Here is a 22403-nt window from a genome sequence, read left to right on the forward strand (position 1 = left end):
CCTCCTACTGTTTAAGTCAACATTCAGGAAACGGTCAGATTATTTTCTCATCTCTCTTGACCTCAGCACCGAAACACATACCTTTCGATATTTCCCTGGATTATAAAAATTTGTATAAAAGTTTAAGAGAAGGGACGAGAAAAAAAAAAAGTCAACAATTCAAAAACGTTGGTGCTGGTCACTTAAATTCAGCAAGTGTTAATTCGAAAATGTCCAAGACAATTAATTAAAATCAACTTGTACATTTTGATTAAAATGCCGGAAATCCTCAGCAGATCCAGCAGCACCTGTGGACAGGGAACCGGAGTTAAGGTTTCAGGTTAGTGACCTTTCAGAGTCTATAGCTTTTTTTATCATCTTCAGTAAACGTGCAGCATATGGGAAATTTTGATCAAGTTCACATGCAACATACAGTGTAAAATTCACTCTATACTCTATTCAGATGCTTTCTTGCTGCAAATAACCTGAAAATAGCACTAGGGGAGTAGTAACTTGATCCAGAAACCTATAGCACATTTGGCCCATCATGTCTTTGCCCGCTCTTTGAAAGAGGTATTCAGCTAGTCCCACACTCTTCTCTTTTCCCATAGCCCACAGATGAAGAGACTTGAGGAAGGAAGGGAATGGGTGACCACCAGGCAGTCCAAGAGAAACAGGCAGGTAGTTGGAATGCGCTGCCTGGGAAGGTGGTGGAGGCGGGTTGCCTCACAGCCTTTAAAAAATACCTGGGTGAGCACTTGGCACGTCATAACATTCAAGGCTATATGGGCTAAGTGCTGGTAAATGGGATTAGGTAGGTAGGTCAGGTGTTTCTCACGTGACTCGATGGGCCAAGGGGTCTCTCCTGCACTGTGATTCTGCGAGATTCTGTGAACTGCGGAATGTTTTCAGCATTTTCTGTCTTTATTTTAGGTCAACAGGGTGAATTGGCTCAGTACGTTGTGGAGACCAACTGAAAAACAGTCAAGAATTACAGGTGACTAATGTTCCAATAAAACTGCAGTCCCATGGAAAGGTTCATCCCAACTGCGGTCAGCGGGTTGGAGCTCCATTTACTTTGAGAAGTCTGCTCAGCCGTGTGATAACAAAGGTACTGTGAGGTGCTTGAATTTTAACCTTTAACGTATGGAACCAGTTTTATATTAAGAAAGCAAACGCAAACATTTGTAACATTACCACCAACCTATCATTAGCAGGTCAAGGTTGCCAAGCAAGTTGTAATGTTTACAATGAAATACTAGTTGATCCTCCATGGTCTTGTCTCTCCGGGATAGAATTGATTTTGGCCAGCAGCACTAAACAGCAAATGGGCAGAGAAATTCTGATCATCTCAGAGACACAAAGTTCTTCTCTAGGTGAAGCAGTGTTGTAAGACCAGGAGATGCAGACCAGGAGATAATCGAGCCGAGACACACAAGACGTAATTTAGTCACCACTGGAAAGTATGCAATCTGTTATTTTCATATCTTTCCCGTAAATAAATTCCTATGCCCTGGACACAGAGGTCATTTCCCCTGGCTGGAGAATGCCGGACACAGGGGACAAAGCATTAGGACAAGGAGTTGATCATTTAAGGCTGAGATGAGGATAAATGTCTTCACACAGATCATCCATGATCATATTGATCATATTTAAGGGGAGGCGGTGGCAGAGTTACAGTGTCACTGGACTAGTATTCCAGAGACCCAGGGTAATGGACTGGGGTTCGAATCCCATCACGGCAGCAGGTGGTGAAATTTAAATCCATTAAAAATCTGGAATTAAAAGTCTGATGATGACCGACTGGGAAGGATTAGGGAAGGAAATCTGCCTTCCTTACCTGGCCTGGCCTACATGTGACTCCAGATCCACAGCAATGTGGTTGACTCTTGAAAATGCCCTCTGAACAAGGGCAATTAGGGATGGGTAATAAACGCTAGCCAGTGATGGTCACATCCATGAATGAATTAAAAAGTAATATTGAATGACAGAGCAGCTTGAGGAGTCATATGGTCTACTCCTGCTCTTATTTCTCACACTGTGTTGTCATTAATACTGAAAACCTCCTATGTAAACTTGTCACAGTGTAATTAAGCACTTCCGCCATTGGTGGCACTATACTTACACATAGCAGTGTGAATACAACATGGTAAATTTAGATAGACAGTTTTTATTATAAATGAGGATAAATGGAAAAAATTGATATGAATCATGCACAGACATAAGATTTTTATAGATTTAAAAAAAAAATAAACACAGATAAAAGCAACTGGTCCTACTGACCCTATATCCCTTACTGAACCCAAATAAACATCTGCTCCAATTAGTGATACCGGCCAAGAAAAATACTTACAAGCTGAAAACAACAAAAAAAAAACGGATTCCCAGCTGATATTGGCACTCAATGCGTCTTAGCCTAACTAGGTGAGTCTCTCCCTCAGCACAAGTGTAACATTATTCTCAACACCACTGGCATACTGCTGTTAAAAAAAAACAGATCATTGTCTTACTCTGTCTATTCTCTTTTCCATGAAACACAGCAAAATCTCAACTGCATCCATCTTCTTCCCATTGTAATCGACTGTTCCACATTTGATGTTGGGGCTGAAAAGGAGATCCATGGCTGACACTGGAATGTTGCTTAAAAGATTGATTGTGTGGCTGAAGAAAGAAGATTAGAATCATGAGTTTACCCTTGGATTTACTTCATAATAATTAAAAACACAGCAAGAGGGAACAAACTTAAAAAATCCATTCACATATCCAGCCTGTGCACTTTTACCAGCGAGAACGTGAAAACTGATCCACAATTTACTGCACTCTCAAGTTAATCAGAAATGAGAGTTATTATGAATGTAGTTCCTTTCTGCAGTCCACTGACTACCCATGGTAGTCTGATCTGCATCAGTATAATATCCTTACATTCACTGGATGTGAACACAAGTCTTTCTCAAACTGTGCAAACCAAATGTTCCTCTTGGAGAGAAAGACAAGGCTGGCAAGCATGGACTGGAAAATCTCAGCCATAATCTCACCACTATAAAGAACAGGCAGATAAAGCTGCATGAATCACTCGAAATGGATACAACTCTTTGTATCTGCATGCTATCAGCAGCACAAAGAAATCTGCTTCCTTTCACCACTAACTGGGATTGTGGTTTCTCACAGCTGTGTTCAGCATGGTGATGCCATCTTCTGAATTTAGGCTTGTATACATTCTGTTCCTTTGGGAAGATCGGGGCAGTGAACAACTACTTACACCTGCAGGGACTTGATTCTTATGTCATTAGTTTAGCATCTGCAACTTGCTATAGGGCAACATATCGAGGGTGTGTGAAGCTCAGTGATTCTGAAATTTGAGCGATTATGTAAAAAAAAACTCCAATGTCCACACAATCATTATCTTCATTGTCTCAAAGCATTCCCAATCACGCAGAAAAAATACCCCACTCTGAATCTATATTGTGTTCCGTACCTGACTCCTGCACTCTAAGTCTGTATTCCATCCCCCCATCAAAGTGCTTTGCACCTAAATTGTGCTTTGGATGGTTCACAAGTAACACTAGGTATTATAAATCTGATAGCATCACAAAGGATTATTACAAAATTCACCCCACGCAAAATTAGGAGCAAGTCACAACTGTATCGCATGCCTAAATATCACTTGGTTTTAGTCCAGTTTAACATGATAGACTTTACAAGCTGATGAACACAACTGGGACAATGCACAATGCAGACAGCCTGCTGTACGCTTTTCTCAAAAGACAAGAAGTTCCAACATTAGGGCTACAGGTGAAGATACACAATCAGAAATGAGGAACTGTTACTCCGATTCTTAGCTTAGACCCAGCTCTCACAAACAGCTGTGCGATGTGGCCCAAGTTCTCCGCAGCTCTTAGCCAATGCTATCTCCAGTAACTCCTGTGGAAGGAATTCGTCTGATCTTCTAAATGTTTTGTTCATTTTCTGATCTTTTAAACTAGCAGAGGTTGAGGTGTCTGATCCAGAGTCTGCCTCCTTGCAGTTCCTGAGTGTGCATATTTCACTCTTTTCTACTGTGAGGTCCCCTTTCATGCAGTAATATGCAAAGGAGCTTCTCCAACACCTTTAAACTTAATTTTATGGATCACTGTGTTTCAGTTATTCTTTTCAGTAATAGATGCCTGACTTTCTGATCTCTGTCACTCCTCTGACAGTTTTATTTGCAGAAAAGAGTATGAAATTCCTTAGCTTCCACCAAGTCTGCCACCATACATAGGTCGACACAAAGCCATTAGCATTCTTCCCCTAGGAGGTAGAAATGCACACTGGTATTGAGCATATATTAGCCCTTATTGCACCCTACAGAGCCCATTAATCATCCTTGGATGACACTCACCCCCTCAGCTCTCAGCCCCCTCCTGACCAAAGCACTGAATAAAGCTATCGGCACTTCCAGTCACTTCTCATAACCCGTCTACAATGTGCGCACGCTGACACAGATCAGCTAACTACATTCAACACAGTAACAGCTCAGAGCTTGCGAGCATTCCAAAAGAGGGAGCTTCTGACTTGCAGTTCTCCTAGGCCCTCTGCAGATTAAATCAAGTTAATTACAGATTGAGAACCATTTAATCTGTCTCGTACATTTTGAATTAAAAGAGGGCCCAATTTGCTTTATTTATTTATGTACTGTTCTGTTATTCCCAGAGCCTGTGAAGGTGGTGAGACAATCTGGAACACACAATTCTTCACAACTGGAATCAAAATCAAACAACGAGTGAGCTGGGTTAGAAGAGAAAAGTGAGTGCACAAATTTAAAAATAGTTTCTTAAATCTCCAATTTTGTATTCCCCCAGGAATCATAATTCAGGTCCAACAGAGTAAAACAATTCTTTATGTTCCCTGCTTAAATCAATTTATATTGCAATTTTATTAAAATAAAAATCAAACATATACTCCTTTTTCAAAAATAATTATTCAATTCCACAGCTACTTTAAAATGTTAAAAAAATGGATGCCCACCATGTAGAGTGCCACAGCAGTTGAGAAGATTTATAATGCCAAGTACATCAAAAAGTATGAGTTAAATTCCACTACGTTTAGCTTTCCATGGTCCTGACAGGCAACGAATTAAAGCCTGAGCTGGCAAGGCTATTTCTGGTTTCAATGCAGATATAGCGTGTAGGACAGTGCAAAAGACTGAATGAAATGAGCCAGGAAAGTTCAAAGGATAAAGGGTGACAGTCGTAAAAGAAAAGAGAAAGCTTAGTATGCAGAGGAATCAATCGACGGCCAGCGTTCTGCTGTATCAACTTTAGGAGCAGGACAGAAATGTGTTGGGAATCTCCCCAGATATGGGAGCAGAATTCAACACTTGAACATACTTAGGCTTCCAGGAAAAGAAAATAGGAAGGTTAAGAATGTTGATAAATGGAGGGCAAAAATATAAGATTTCCTCTGGCTGCTCCTAAAAGGGGAAAAAAAAAGCATGAAAAGCAAAAGTCTGTTTTACACTCATGCCGACTATTGCAAAATCAAACTGTTGAAAACAAAGCTTAGGCTCGACAGTGTGGATGTGCTCTCCACTCTCCCATATGGTTGCGAAACTTGGAACCTGAAAACCTGCCAAGACAGCAAGCCGGATGCCTTTAATGCCAGATGTGTCCAAAGGATTCCAGGTGTATACCGGTGGAATTTTACACCCATTGTAGAAAACACTCAGAACAACCTCCAGTTTCATCCATCGTCTGCAAAAGACAGCTCAGCTGGTTTGGTCATGTCACCTGCCTTGTGTCATCGTGGACAGCCCATCAGGTCATGCAGTGGGCTCTGACTGGGCGAGCAAAGGTGAACCGGTGTTAGGCTGTAATTGGAAGTCTCCAACAAATCAACAGACACAGATGATGCGGGAACGTTGGCTGTGGCCAATCTTTGTCTGCCTCATCCATATCTAGACGAGGGAGCCACCAAGTATCCTAAGTCAACTATTGTAATCACGTAAGCATCCAGAGGAAAATATTTGCACAAGGGATAACGAGGTATCTGTTGGTTAGAGGCACAGGGAACTAGAGGAACAGCCTATTTCATTCAATTCTTTGAAGATATTTTCTTTTCCACAGTCTTCAGTGAGACAACGATGTATTAACTCAGTAATTGACAGAACTGAAGGGAGAGCACAGATTGTGCAACGTGAAGGAAGCTCATGTGAAAGAGTTGATGAGGAGTGGAATTTATGAAGGAACAATTTGTGGGAAAGGGGACTGAGCTCCAAGAAACACTGAAATCAATGACACAAACAGTGTCAGAGGACTGGCAGCCATTACAATAAAGGTAGAGCGAGGAGAGGAAGAAATAAGAAATGGGAGCAGGAGTAGGACATGCAGTTCCTTGATCTTGCTGCATGAGAGAGTCAGCACGAAAGACCTTACAGGGTCAACAACTGTGCTATCAACCAGCTTAGCTTGCTTAGCAATAACCTGCTCACACACGCTCAGTTTGGGTTCTGCCAAGGTCACTCAGCTCTTGACCTCATTATAGCCTTGGTTCAAAAATGGACAAAAAAGCTGAACTCCAGAGGCGAAGTGAGAGTCACTGCCCTTGACATCAAGGCAGCATTTGACCAAGTGTGGCATCAAGGAGCCGAGAAAAACTGGAGTCAATGGGAATCGGGGGAAAACCCTCCACTGGTTGAAGTCATACCTAGCACAAAGGAAGATGGTTGTGGTTGTTGGAGATCAATCATCTCTGCTCTGGAACATCACTGCAGGAATTCTTCAGGGTAAGTGTCCTAGGCCCAACCATCTTCAGCTGCTTCATCAATGACCTTCCTTCGTCATAAGGTCAGAGGTAGGGATGTTCGCTGATGACTGCACAATTTTGAGTACCATTCGAGACTCCTCAGATACTGAAGCAGTCCATGTCCAGATGCAGCAAGACCCGGACAATATCCAGGCTTGGGCTGACAAGTGTAAGTAACATTTGTGCAAGTGTTCCTCCCAGCCATCTGCACCTGCTTCATCATAAGGTCAAAGGTAGGGATGTTCGCTGATGATTGCACAATGTTCAGCACCATTCGCAACTCCTCAGATACTGAAGCAGTCCATGCCCAAATGCAGCAAGATCAGGACAACATTCAGACTTGGGCTGACAAGTGGCAAGTAACTTTTACATCACACAAGTACCAGGCAATGATCATCTCCAACAAGAGAGAGTCCAACCATCAACCCTTGACATCCAATGGCATTATCGCTGAATTCCCCACTATCAGCATTCTGGGGGAGGTTACCATTGACCAGAAATTGAACTGGACTAACCATATAAATACTGTGGCTACAAGAGCAGGTCAGAGGTTAGGAATGCTAAATCCCCAAAGCCTGTCCACCATCTTTAAGGCACAAGTTAGGAGTGTGATGGAATACTCTCCATTTGGCTGGATGAATGCAGCTCCCACAACACTCAAGAAGCTCGCCACCATCCAGGACAAAGCAGCCCACTTGATTGGCACCCCATCCATGAAGATTCACTGCCTCCACCACCAACACACAGAGGCAGCAGCGTGTACCATCTTCAAGATTCACTGCAGCAACTCACCAAGGCTCCTTTGACAGCACCTTCAAAACCCATGACTGCTACCACCTACAAGGACAAGGACAGTAGACACATGGGAACACCACCACCTGGAAGTTCCCCTCCAAACCACTCACCACTCTGAATTGGAATGTATCACCATACCTTCACTGTTGCCGAGTTAAAATCCTGGAACTCCAACTATAACAGCACGGCGGGTGTACCTACACCACATGAACTGCAGCAGTTCAAGAAGGCAGATCACCAGCACCTTCTCAAGGGCAATTAGGGATGGGCAATAAATGCTGGCCTAGCCAGCAATGCCCACCTCCCATGAATAAATAAAAAAGGTGTTAATTTGTTTCGAAGTTCAAGATGCGAGGCTCGCCAAGGCAAGAACAGATGATTTATCAGCAGGTTCCAGAGGTGTTTATTAAAGAGCACCAGTGCAAGCCTCGTATCAAAGGTCATACTGGCAATCATGGATCAGGGCAATATCTGATGAATAATCGGAGGTGAACAGCAGCTTCCAGAATATTACAAAACTCAGTGAAAGCTCCTACATGAATATTTCTGCGTTTCCATGCGGCAATAGTTGGGAGGCTGGAAGCAGATGGTCTTTCTCCAGGTTAGAGTGAACATATCTACATTTCCAAAGAGAAGGAAAGATGGACAGAATGAGTTATTGAAGTGATGGCACAGGGATATGTTTGGAGGTACACTTGAGGATTATGTGAAGGATAACAAAAGGTCCAGAGGTTTTATTGAATTCCCAAGAGCAGAGGATTAGAGAGAACTTAATGGAGGATTGGCAAGGGTCCAAGTAGTGCACGTGCTTAGTGTGCGGTACTGTTAAGACTTACCTCTTATATTTTGTGAACATGCATGTGCTCTGGTACTGAGTTCTTGCCAAATTGAAGGAGCAGCATTACTGGGTGGCTGCCCAGCCAGCTGGCAAGCTGTTGATATAAATGCCAGTTTAAACACTAGTGAATGGAGCCAGATTGTGACTGGATTCTCCTTATTTGGTGGTGAAAGTAGATGGCATATTGCAGGAAATAGCTTTTCTGGAATTTGGTTTTGTACAGTACATATCACGCATTCTGCACTTTTATTCCAACCTCCAGTGGCCGCAGGGCTGATAATGAGGGGTCCTGTATTATCGCATGCAAAGACTGGAAGTCTAATCTACACCTGATACTCATAGCACATTGCAATGTCAATAGAAAGATCAGATATAAAAAATGTATATATTTTTCTCCTTTAGATTGGCTACCCTCAGCTTACTTTTCTCATCCTCTAGATGCCAATTTTACAAAACAGGTGTCCAAAGATTTCTCCTGGTAGGGGAGAAAAATAGTGGGCAACAAACTTTCCTTAGCCTCTAGTGCCCAACATTCTGGGAATCCCCCCATCAGTAATGCCACGCGCTGAGTGCCAGCAGCAGCAGCAGCAAAATATATTAAAATGAGCGGAGCTTCAACTATCGTACTTGAGACAGATTTTTAAAATTCGTTCTTGGGATGTGGGTGTTACTGGCTAGGCCAGCATTTGTTGCCCATCCCTAAATGCCCTTGCTCAAAGGACATTTAAAGAGTCAACCACACTTGAGATGCTGGCGGTACTATTTATTGTCCATCCCCAGTGGTGATGGGCTGCCTTCTGATACTGCTTTTTCCTTAATAGCAGAGTAACTCTGAGGCTTCTTCAGAGTAAACTACATGGGCCAGACTGGGTAAGGGTGACGGGCTCCCTGAATTAGAAAGACATCAGTGAAGCTTTCAAATTTTTATAATACCGGTCATTTATGTTTCCAGTCTGCGAGTTACCAGTTCATTGAGTTTAATTTCATATTTTTCCTTGATGGGATTTGACTTCACAATCGCTCGTCACAATGTGCATTTATTTAATTGTTAGCCATTTTTATTAGGGGTGGCACTTTAGCACATAGCCATTATTAATTACTTTCCAGAGAATGAATGTTCTGTGCTATTGCTTAACAGCAATATTCATGTCATACTTTCGTAGTAAAAAAAAATTGCAACAACTCAGACCTCCTGCCAGATCACTGAGAATACATCAAGTCTTGCTGTGACAAACTACCGTGCCTGCCTCATTTTGGTGAAATGCCCACTCCACTCTTCATCCTGTTGCCCAGCCCCACCTCACCCCCACCACTCCCGGCCCTGCCCAGCGCAGAAATAAAATGAGTGCACGTTTCTGCACTACAGCAGTGCTCTCAGATGAGACGTGCTGGAACAGCAGGCTTTTCTAACTTAATGGCGAGTTATTTTATGCAAATCCTGCGCAAGATGCAGAGGCATCAACAAACTTGGACTAAATGGCTCCTTGGTGCTGAGGCATCTTGTGACTGCCTCGAATTTATTAGTAAAACGTGAATTATGAAATTGCAGCCCAATGCATGTAGATTCTAAAATCTCCATGGAAGAGGCAGTTTTCTTTGTATCTCTTAATTTATGAAAGGTATTACACAGTCAAATAACAACTTCAACAGATAACTGTTCAGGGCTCAGGTCACAAAGCTGCAAGATTGAGAAAAACCCAACTGCTTCACCAATATCCCTCAGCAAAGGGACATAAGTCCACCCACAGTATATGGTTAGCCCTCTTTTGCAAGTTCTACAAACAATTGTGACAGAAGTAGGTAATAATGAGGCATTTTCAGGATCATCTACATCCTGGAAAGGAATTTAAAATAAAACTTGGGCATGTCGACAAAAATGACGTTATTTTCTGATCCTCTCTACCAAGTGGCGGGTGTAGTGGCCAAAGACGCAGTGAACATTATGCTAGTTTTAAAAACCTCCTCCTGACCTTTTATATCAAAGTACTCTCAGGCAAAAGTCTGAAATAATGCTTTTTCACATCAGTTTCATTCCTGTTTTCACTCATGCGCGTGATTGGTAAATGAGGTTGGGGGCTGCAGGGTAAGGAAAGAGAGGCGGTTGTTATAAACAGTGTACTCACCTATGAAATTCTTCAGTTTTGTCTTCAGTCTGGGTCTTCAATAGCAAACAGTGGCATAGAATAGCAGCAAGGTGTCTGTACTGATGGATGTCATCCTGCCCGAGAGAAATTAGCGTTAATAAAATAAACTTTTTACTAGCAAGTACAGCTCTGATATATAGGAAAGAGTTCCTTGTTGTTTAGCCAGTGGAAACGGCATCAGGAGAATACAGCAGGATTAGGCTTAATTTTACTCTCAGCTTGGCTTACTTGCTCTCTCTCACACGAGCCTCCACACATTTGCTCTCTCTCTTGTTTTTAAAAAAAAAATATTCCTTCTCAGGATGTGGGCATCACTGGCATGGCAAGTATTTATTGCCTATCCTTAGACAGACTAATCATAGCAGTTTGATACAAAGATGCGATGACTTTGGTGTGGGCCTGGAGTCACACACAGGTCTGCTCAGGTTAAGGATGGCAAGTTCCCAATATAGTAAACTATAAAGGATAAAATTGATGAATTGGCAGCACAAATAGAAATAAATATGTATAGAAACATAGAAAATAGGAGCAGGAGTAGGCCATTCAGCCCTTCGAGCCTGCTCCGCCATTCATTATGATCATGGCTGATCATCCAACTCAATAGCCTGCTCCTGCTTTCTCCCCATATCCTTTGATCCCTTTTGCCCCAAGAGCTATACCTAACTCCTTCTTGAAAACATACACTGTTCAGGCCTCAACTACTTTCTGTGGTAGCTAATTCCACAGGCTCACCACTCTCTGGGTGAAGAAGTTTCTCCTCATCTCAGTCCTAAATGGTCTACCCCATATCCCCAGACTGTGACCCCTGGTTCTGGACTCCCCCACCATCGGGAACATCCTTCCTGCATCTACCCTGTCTAGTCCTGTTAGAATTTTATAGGTTTCTGTGAGAACCCCCTCATTCTTCTGAACTCCAGGAAATATAATCCTAACCTACTCAATCTCTCCTCATATGTCAGTCCTGCCAATCCAGGAATCAGTCTCTTAAACCTGCGCTACACTCCTTCTATAGCAAGAACATCCTTTCTCAGATAAGGAAACCAAAACTACACACAATATTCCAAGTGTGGTCTCACCAAGGCCCTGTATAATTGCAGCAAGACATCCCTACTCCTGTACTTGAATGCTCTCGCTATGAAGGCCAACATACCATTTGCCTTCTTTACCACCTGCTGCACCTGCATGCTTACCTTCAACAACTGGTGTATGAGGACACCCAGGTCTCATTGCACTTTCCCCTCTCTCAATTTATAGCCAGATAATCTGCCTTCCTGTTTTTACTACCAAAGTGGATAACCTCACATTTATCCACATTATACTGCATCTGCCATGCATTTGCCCACTCACTCAGCTTATCCAAATCACATTGAAGGATCTTGCATCCTCCTCACAGCTCACCACCCCCCCCATCCAGCTTTGTGACATCTGCAAATTTGGAGACATTACATTTAGTTCCCTCATATAAATCATTAATATATATATATTGTGAATAGCTGGGGGTCTCAGCACCGATCCTGTGGTACTCCACTAGTCACTGCCTGCCATTCGGAAAAAGACCTGTTTGTTCCTACTCTTTATTTCCTATCTGCCAACCAGTTTTCTATCTATCTCAATACACTACCCCCAATCCCATGCGCTTTAATTTTACATGTTAATCCCTTATGTATATGCATGTTGGTATATATGATACAATAGCCATTATAGAGACATATCTGCAAGATGCCAAACACTGGGGCTTGAATATTCAAGGGTACATGACTTTTAAGAAGGGCATGAAACTAGGAAAAGGTGGAGGGGTAACTCTGTTAATTAAAGATGACATTGGCACAATACAGAGAGATGACCTTGGTTCTGGAGATCAAGATGTAGAATCAGTTTGGATAGAGATGAGAAATAGTAAAAGTAAGAAGTCACTTGTGGGAGTGGTTTATAGGCCCCTCTCACAGTCACCACACTGTAGGATGCAATGTATAGGAAGAAATAATGAGGGCTTATGAGAAAGGTACAACAATCATCGTGGGTGATTTAATCTACATATAGATTGGACAAAGCAGATTGGCAAAGGTAGCTTGGATAATGAGTTAATAGTGTGTGTTCTGGACAGTTTCTTAGATCAGCGCGTTTTAACAGCAACCAGAGAGCAGGCTATGTTGGATCTGGTAACGTGCAATGAGACAGGATTAATTAATTACCTGGCAGTGAAGGTGCCCCTAGGTAGCAGTGATCATAATATGATTGAATTTCACCTTCAGTCTGAGGGAGAGAGGAGTGGATCTAAGACTAGCATTTGAAACCTAAATAAGGGCAATTATAAGGGCATAATAACAGAGCTGGCTAAAATGAACTGGAAAATTAGGTTAAGGGATAGGTCAGTAGTGATGCAGACACAGATATTTAAGGAGATATTGCAGAATACTCAGAAAAGATATATTCCACTGAGAAAGAAAGACTAACAGAAGGACACACCATCCATGGCTAGCTAAAGAAATTACAGATAGTATCAAATTGAAAGAGTATAATTCCACAAAAATGAGTGGCAGTTCAGAAGATTGCGTAGAATATAAAGGACAGCAAAGAATGAATAAAAGATTAATAAGAAAGGAAAAATTAGAGAAAGCTAGCTAGAAATATAAAACAGAGAGGGAGAGTTTCCATAGGTACCTGTTAAGGAAAAAAGTAAGCAAATTGAGCATTGGTCCTTTAGAGAGTGAGAATGGGGAATTAGTAATGGAAAATAAGGAAATGGCAGGTGAATTGAACAGATATTTTGCATTTGTTTTCACTGTACAGGATACAAATAACATTCCAGAAATAATTGTGAATCAGGAGGTGAAAGAGAGGGAGGAATTTGAAACAATTACAATCACCAGGTAAAGCATACTGAGAAAATTATTAGAACTAAAAACTGTCACGGTCCCAGATCCTGATGGACTTCATCCTGGAACCTTAACCAAGTGGCTGCTGAAATAGGAAATGCATTGGTTTTAATTTTCCAAAATGCCCTTATTCTGGAAAGGTCCCGTCAGAATGGAAAATAGCGAATGTAACTCCCTCTATTCAAGAAAGAAGGAGACAGAATGCAGGCCAGTTAGCTTAACATCTGTCATTGAGGAATTGCTAGAATCTATTAAGGAGGTTACAGGGGGGCACTTTGAAAATGGCAATGCAATCAAGAGTCAACATGGTTTTACGACTGTGAATCATGTTTGACTAATGTAGTGGAGTTCTTTGAGGAAATAGCAAGCAATGTGGATAAAGGGGAACCTGTGGATGTGCTGTACTTAGATTTCCAGAAGGCACTTGACAAGGTGCCACATCAAAGGTTACTACACAAAATAAGAGCTCATGGTATTAGAGGGTAACATATTAGCATGGATACAGGACTGCTTAGTTAACAGGAAGCAGAGAGTAGGGATATTTTTGGGTTGGCAAGATATGGTGAGTAGAGTACCATAGGGATCAGTGCTGAGGCCTCAACTATTTATATCAATGACTTGCTTGTATTGTTGCTAAATTTGTTGATGACAACAAAGACAGGTGGGAAAATAAGTTATAAAGAGGACATAAGGAGTCTGCAAAGGGATATAGATAGGTTAAGTGAGTGGGCAAAAAATTGGCAGATGGGAGGATAATGTGAGAAAATGTGAACTTGTCCACTTTGGCAGGAAGAATTGAAAAGCAGTATATTATTTCCATGGAGAGTGGTTACAGAACTCTGAGATGCAGAGGGACCTGGGCAGAGGTAGATTCTTGATTAACAAGGGAAACAAAGGTTATCGGAGGTAGATGGGATGTGGAGTTGAGGCCACAATCAGATCAATCATGGTCTTATTTAATGGCAGAGCTGGCTCGAGGGGCTAAATGGCCTAACCCCTGCTCCTAACTTGTATGTTATATTGGACAGGCTCTCAGGGAGATCTTGCAGTGCAGTGGGTAATGCCCCTGTTTCTGAGCCAGAAGCTCCTGGTTCAAGTCCCAGTATTGATGGCCAAAGAAGGTGCATTCATAAAGCAGCCAAAGAGGTTGAGTGTCAACTTGTAAATCCTTCTAACACACAATAGCAGGTGGTAAGTGCGGGGGGGGGTTTCCTGGTCAGCCATGTGATGGAAAGGAATCGGAGCCTCTACCATCACTATCCATAGCTCCAGACTACAGCATGCTTATAAGAAGTGCACGTTGCCACAGTGGTGGCCGGAGGGTGATGGTGGTGTTGGTTCAGTTGGCTGGATGGTTGGTGTGGATTGGTACAAACAGCATGGAATTCGATCCCTGTTCCAGCTGGGGTGGATTTGGGTCCTGCCTCCTTGCCTTACCCATGGTGTAGGTCGTGGTGCTGTGGGTCAGACCTGCCTTCGGCAGAGAACTCAAGAAGTAGCTCTGCCTTCGTCTCCTACATCACCAATTCAGGACCTAGCTGAGTTCATGATTTATGTTAGAATATGGCTTTAAGTTAATGTGACAAATTTAATGGATTTTAAACATGTTACTTTGCCCAATAATATGATTGTAAAGTTACTTACGTTCAGATCCCATTTAACAAACTGCAAGAGAATAGTTGGTGGAGCACTTTTTATTCAAAATACTCTCCTTCTGATACAAAACTAGGTGGGAAAGTAAGCTTTGAGGGCACAAAGAGTTTGCAAAGAGATAAAGATAGGGATTAAATAAGTGGACATGATACTGACTGTTGGAATGTCCTGTGGTGAAATGTGAGGTTATTCACTTTGATAGGAGGAGCGAAACAGATTTTTTTTTTTTTAATGCTGAAAAACTATTAAATGTTGGTATTCAGAGGGATTTGGATGTTCTTGTACAAGGAACACAAAGTCACTATTTAGGTTCAAAAAGAAGCTGTCAATGTTGGTCTTCATTGCAAAGGGGTTGGGCTACAAAAGTAAAAGAAATCTTACTGTAATTGTACAAGGCTTTGTTGTTTCCTTTTTTAAACAGTTTTGGTCTTCTTACTGAAGAAAGGATATACTTGCCTAAGAGGAGAGTCAATAAAGGTTCACTAGACTGACCCCTGGGATGAGAGGATTGTTGTATGAGGAGAGATCGAGTAGAATGGGCCTATCTGAGGTTTAGAAAAATGAGAGATGGCCTCACTGAAACATATAGGATTCTAAGGCGGCTTGACAGGGTAGATGCTGACCGCGTTTCAGTGGCTAGTGAGTTTAGAACTCGGGAGTGTAGTCTCAGGACAAGGGTCAGCCATTAAGGAGGAGTTTCTTCATCTACTCCAGCGGGCTGTGGATGCTCAGAGTGTTTTCAAGGCTGAGATTAGTAGGTTTTTGGACTCTAAGGAAATAAAATGATATGAAGATTGGGTGGGAAAGTGGGTTCGAAGTCACGATCTTATTAAATGGTGGAGCAGGCCCAAAGGGCTGTATGGCCTACACATGCACCTATTTCTTATATTACGTTCTTTGTAGACAACATCCATTTTATCATAATAAAAGCAAAATACTGGGATGCTGGAAATCTGAAATAAAAACAGAAAATGCTGGAAAAACTCAAGTGGTCTGCATCTGTGGAGTGAGAAACAGAGTTAACGTTTCGAGTCTGTATGATTCCATCTTTCTCTCTCTACAGGTGCTGCCAGACCTGCTGAGTTTTTCCAGCATTTTCTATTCTAAGTTAACCATAAACCTGTTTCAGACTTATTGGTCCATCTAGTTAGGCTATTAGTAACATGCATCAATTACAGGGATCTGTCTAATGTTAGAACAGTTTCACTCAGCTTGAGGCTGCTCAGGAACTCTCTAATGGCAGGGGCATCACCAGAGTGGAAATGACACGGCTGTGTCACACTTATATATTGAAAGAGCTCAAAGCAGTCCACACAATTAACGACACCTGAGTATAAGAGAAAGGAATTGTATTTTCCCACCTTCATAATGTCTCAACGTGTTTTATTGCCAATTATTTCTAAAATGTCACGGTCTTATAGGTAAACCTAGCAGCCCACAAAACAGCAATGAAGTGAATGATAGAGTTGGTCGGGAGGATAAATGCGGGACATTGGACAAACTCCCTGGTGCTCTCTGAATAATCCTGATGGACGTTTTACATCCACTTCAAAAAAGGTAGAGAAGCCTCAGCTTAAGGTTGTACCCCAGAGATGGCAATTCTGACCATGTACAGCTTGCTACGTACTGCCCTGGTGAGGCAGCTTAATGCTCAAGAGCTAGACTGTGGCTTGACCCCATGGCCTACTGGCTCAGAGCCAAGGTAACACGTAAGTTACAATATTTTTTAAACTTTCACAAGACGTGGGCCTTGCTGACTAGGCTAGCAATTTTACTGCCCATCCCTAATTACCCTTGAGAAGGTGGTGGTGAGCTGCCTTCTTGAACCACAGCAGTGGGTACACCCACAGCACTGTTAGCGAGGGAGTTCCAGGATTTTGACCCAGCAACAATGACAGAACAGCGATATAGTTCCAAGTCAGGATGGTGAGTTGCTTGGAGGGGAACTTGCTGGTGGTGGTGTAGGCTGCTTTGTCCTAAATGGTGTTGAGCTCCAGTGTTGTTGGAGCTGCTTTCATCCAGATAAGTGAAGAGTATTCCATCACACTGCTGACTTGTGCCTTGTAGATCATGGGCAGGCTTTGGGAAGTCAGGAAGTGAGTTACTTGCCACAGAATTCCCAGCCTCTGACCTGCTCTTGTAGCCACCGTATTTATATGGCTAGTCCTGTTCAGTTTCTGGTCAATAGTAACCCTAAGGATGTTGATAGCGGGGATTCGGCAATGGTAATGCCATTGAACGTCAAGGGGAGATGGTTGGATTCTCTCTTGTTGGAGATAGTCATTGCCTGGCACTTGTGTGGCGCAATCATTACTTGCCACTAATCAGCCCAAGCCTGAACGTTGTCCAAGTCTTGCTGCATAAGGACACAGACTGCATCAATATCTGAAGAGTTGTGAATGGTGAACATTGTGCAATCATCTGCCAACATCCCCACTGGTGTTCTCTCCAGATTATGATGGTTGAACCGAGGACACTACCCAGAGGAACTCCTGCATCAACATCCTGGGACTGAGATGATTGACCAACAACCATAACCATCTTTCTTTGTGCCATATACGATGCCAACCAGCGGAGGTCTTTCCCCCTGATTCCCATTGACTCCAGTTTTGCTAGGCTTCCTTAATGCCACACTCAGTCAAATGCTGCCTTGATGTCAAGAGCAGTCACTCTCAGCTCACCTCAGGAGTTCAGCTCTTTTGTCCAAGTTTGGACCAAGGCTGCAATGAGGTCAGGAGTTGAGTGACTATAAAGTGCCGCTTGATAGCACTGTCAAGGACTCCCCCTCCATCACTTTTCTGATGATGGACACTAGACTCATGGGGCGGTAATTGGCCAGGTTGGATTTGTCCTGTTTTTTGTGGACAGGACATACCTGGACAGTTTTCCACATTGCTGGGTAGGTGCCAGTGTTGTATCTGTTTTGGAACAGCTTGGGCTAAGTGCGCAGCTAGTTCTAGAGCACAGGTCTTCAGTACTATTGCTGGAATGTTGTCAGGGCCCACAGCCGTTGCAATATCCAGTGCCTTTAGCCATTTCTTGATCTCACGTGGAGCGAATCAAATTGTCTGAAGACTGGCATCTGTGACACTGGGGAACTCAGGAGGCCAAGATGGATCATCCACTCAGCACTTCTGACTGAAGATTGTAGCAAATGCTTCAGCCTTGCCTTTTGCAGCTTTTGCAACTGTTCTGTAAAGTATATTCCTAGATGGGTATGCTACCAATTGCATCTACAGCAAGGTCAATGGTATAAAACTAAGGGGCCGCAGGAAGAGAGATGAAGAAACACTGTGCACAAAAGCAGCAGAGTTTGGCTCCCTCCTCTCACCACTTAATTTCAGTTTGTGCTCAACTATAGAATAAAATGTTTCAAAAATAGTTTAGAATGTTTTCTTCTAGAATAGCACCTCGAAGGAGGGAACTAATTAAAGTATGAGGATCAATCAAGCGTTTTATTAACATAAAGCCCATATTCCAAAACAGACCACATTCACTTATATCATTAGCATGGCGTCTGTATATTTAACTATGGAAGTTCTAGCAATGAAACCTTTAACTGTGCATTTAATACTCTCTCTCCCCTGACCTACAGAATCGTTCCAATATAATGAATCACCATGCCCCCTCAGCTCCAATACTAGGTCTTCTATTGTTTCTTGTACCTCAGCCTAGCAAGATCTTCAGAGTGTAACACGACATAATCTCTCAAACATCTGTTCTCTTGTCCGAATATCTGGGCACAGAGCCATGAAGCATTAGATAAAAATGGGAAACTTACGTCATCAATTTTCTTCTGGCTGCAGTCATAGGTGACATTAAAGAGAGCTTTTAGTGCCTCCATGGCAAAATCTGCCTGCTCTTTAGACAAGGGAGGATACCTGCAATCTGTGGCTACCACATATTTATCTGACCACTTGATGTCCAGTGTGTTCTCTAGGATATCGGTCAGCAACAGTAGCCCCTGTTCTTCCTTTAGCTGAGCCCTGATGTCCGTCTGCAATGCTGACAGTAGGAAAAGGAGGCGCAAGTCAAAGAACTTAATCTCATGAGACAGGTTTTTGTCTCTGTGCATCTTTAAGCGCTCACATACTCCAACGGCAAGCTTAAAGTCCACACTGAGTCGCTGTGCCTTCTCACTGTTGAACACAATGTTGCACAGACATTTTAAAGCCTCAACTTTAACACTAAAATTGGACATCTCCTGCACCGAACTTTGCGTATACTCCAATCCAGCCAGCCTCATTAGGGCCAGCATTGCCGGCCTGGTCGTCAAAGGAGCCAAAACCTTCTTGTCCCTGGAGAGAATACGGATCGTTTCTAAACAGGTGGTTTGACAGGATGGTCCCAGGTCTTTCTGCAGCACTTTCAGCAATTCATCACATATTTTCTGTCAACCATAAAATGACAGGCAGTTAGAAATTGTCTGCAAAGGGTAAACATTACATTTCAGAGCTAACACCTGAAAAGATCATGGCTGCATTGGCCAGTGAAACAGTTAGAAAAATCACTGACATTTTGATAAAGGCGTTTAAAATGGTTTATGTGGAACACAAACACCTGCAGGGACCTGGTGGGCTGAATGGCCCGTTTCTGTGCTGTGAATATTTCATAAAAGCATTAAGTTGGTTAATTTACAGCATCAATTTAAAATAACCTGATTGCTTTATAATTAATGCTTTCTATTTTAAATATATGGGTTTATTTCCATCAAGAGTTCATTAAATACCATACTACTGTAAGCCAGTTGATTCCCGCAGCCACCTTGATTATATTTCTGCCCACCCAGCTTCCTTGAAAGACTTCATCCCCATGCTTCAGTTTCTCCGTCGCATCTGCTGGCGATGTCACCTCCCACACCAGCGCTTCCGAAATGTCTTCCTTTTTGTTCGACCGAGGGTCACCCCCCTCCCCACAATAATGGTTGGCTTTCACCTGTGTCTGTCCCATTACTGCAAAGTTCAAGTGATGAAAATCTACAGTTGCTTTCCAAGAACTGACAATGGCCATTTTATTACCTTTTTAATTTTTTTTTGGGGGGGGAGGGCGGGGAGAAAGCCTACACATTCCCAGACATTGCCTTGTTGCCACTTATTCGCAGTTTTTGCCCAGTTGCTAATTTTGCCCATTCTAACTCTAAGTAACCTGACACCCCCTTTGCTCAGACTTCTACACTCAAATCCTTGCTTTAGAACTACTAAGGGATACAGGGAAAAGGCAGGAGGAAATTAGAATGAACCAGGTGTCCTGGTTAAATGATGAGCAGGCTCAATGATTCGTAACAGGGATTTGAATTCCTATTGTCATCCACACTGCTAATCTTTGAAAGCAGCAGCTAAACCAAGTGTCCGAGACTGTACGGGGAATCAGAAATGGTGTGGTCAGTGATCACCTTCTCATTTGACTTATAAAGCAGCACAAAGTAGACCAAAATAACAGGGTGCCTGAAGGTCACCGTAAATCTAGAGCAGGGACAAAGGATTCTGCTACCCTGCCAGCTCGCTCAGAGGCCCCGAGGAGATCCACTATACTGTTGGCTTGTCTTTTCGCTGCAGCATAACTTTGCCTAGCTAAACATCCTCTAAGCCACTGGTGTGCAACAAGGAAACAAAAGAAAGTACAAAGAGTTGAAATAAGATAAAAGGGACTTTAGAATCACATTGAATGAAGTTTGCATTTGTACAAGCCTTGCATGTTCACAACCACTGGCAGACAATTTTTTTTTTAAATCTATAAATAACACAAATGGCTAAAAGTATCTAGTCAAGTCTCCTAGCAACAAGTTCAGGGGGCTTTTCTTGAGGCTGCTGCCTACACTTCTCTTACTAACCCACAGCAGTCAGAACCACCTGGAGTGTTTGAGCTCAGCCAGATTAACCCTCATTGTCAGTGCTTCATTGAGAAGATAGGGCTCTTATATGCAAGGAGGAAAATATACACACACAACACTCAGCCATTTCAAGTACCATATATACATGCAGGACTAAATATCTGGGTTTTGGTTTGGCGCTAAAAGCAGAAAGCGTCTTGTACACAAGTTGTGCCTTCATAGTGCAGCAGGGAATTTCTGCTGCCTATTGTCCCACAAATATTGAGACATTTAAGTAGCAGTTTGCCCTCCTAACCTCCGTCATCTTAAAGAAAATCACAGGCAGTTCAGAATAAATACAAGAAAAAAAGAGAAGATCCAAAATCTGTGGTTAGAATTGGGATCAAAAGTGGGAGAAAAAAATTGACACCTGTGCCTGAAGAACGAGAAAAGTATGTATCTTATCTCACGGTCCTAAGGTAAACATGGGAGGGGAAGGCCGATCTTAGCTCATCTTTCATGAAACGCCCTAGAGTTCTCATTGTAACATCCGGCTGTTTAAATGATTTCAGGGTTTTCTACCCAAAGTCCTTTCCAGTCACTCCCTGGGTGAAGACCTTCCTGGCATCAGATTGAAATTTTCCTTTTATTAGTTGGAATCTGTGTCCCTGTAATCATGCTGTCCTAGTTAAACTTGAAGTAATATCTGACAGGGGATTGCATACATACATAGGAAATACAGCAGGAACAGGCCACTCAGCCCAACCAGTCCATGCCAGTATTTATGATCCACTCGAGTCTCTGCTCATCTTCTCTCATCTAAATCTATGCATCTATACTATTCACTTCAACCTGACTCCGCATTCTCTGACTTTATCCATTTGTTTAATATGGGACACCTTATCGGAGGCCTTTTGAAAATCCAGGTAAATTACATCAAGGGGAGGTCATGCCTGACAAATCTATTAGAATTCTTTGAGGAGGTAATGAGCAGGTTAGACAAAGGAGAGCCAATGGGTGTTATCTACTTGGACTTCCAGAAGGCCTTTGACAAGGTGCCGCAGAGGAGGCTGCTCAGTAAGATAAGAGCCCATGGTGTTAGAGGCAAGGAACTAGCATGGATAGAAGATTGGCTGTCTGGCAGGAGGCAAAGAGTGGGGGTAAGGGGACCCTTCTCAGGATAGCGGCTGGTGACTAGTGGAGTTCCACAAGGGTCAGTGTTGGGATCACAACTTTTCATTTTATACAATAATGATCTAGATGAAGGAACTGAGGGCATTCTGGCTAAGTTTGCAGATAATACAAAGATAGGTGGAGGGTCAGGTAGTATTGAGGAGGCGGGGAGGCTGCAGAAAGATTTAGACAGGTTAGGAGAATGGGCAAAGAAGTGGCAGATGGAATACAACGTGGGGAAGTGTGAGGTCATGCACTTTGGTAGGAAGAATAGAGGCATAGACTATTTTCTAAATGGGGAGAGAATTCAGAAATCTGGAGTGCAAAGAGACTTGGGAGTCCTAGTCCAGGATTCT

General features: G+C 42.7%; 1 protein-coding gene across 2 annotated transcripts in view; it reads right to left on the reverse strand.

The window, feature by feature from the left end:
• The window catches only part of ric8b (RIC8 guanine nucleotide exchange factor B), a 57001-nt gene that overhangs the window by 25472 nt on the left and 9126 nt on the right, over positions 1 to 22403 (reverse strand). For both annotated transcript variants that reach the window (XM_041216160.1, XM_041216159.1), the window contains exons 3-5: positions 18847 to 19455; positions 10516 to 10610; positions 2490 to 2640 (exon numbers count right to left, since the gene is read on the reverse strand). In XM_041216160.1, the coding sequence (XP_041072094.1) occupies positions 2490 to 2640; positions 10516 to 10610; positions 18847 to 19455 (855 nt within the window). The remainder of the gene's footprint in view (positions 1 to 2489; positions 2641 to 10515; positions 10611 to 18846; positions 19456 to 22403) is intronic.

This window comes from Carcharodon carcharias, chromosome 21, assembly GCF_017639515.1.
Source record: "Carcharodon carcharias isolate sCarCar2 chromosome 21, sCarCar2.pri, whole genome shotgun sequence".
Taxonomy (NCBI): Eukaryota; Metazoa; Chordata; class Chondrichthyes; order Lamniformes; family Lamnidae; genus Carcharodon; species Carcharodon carcharias.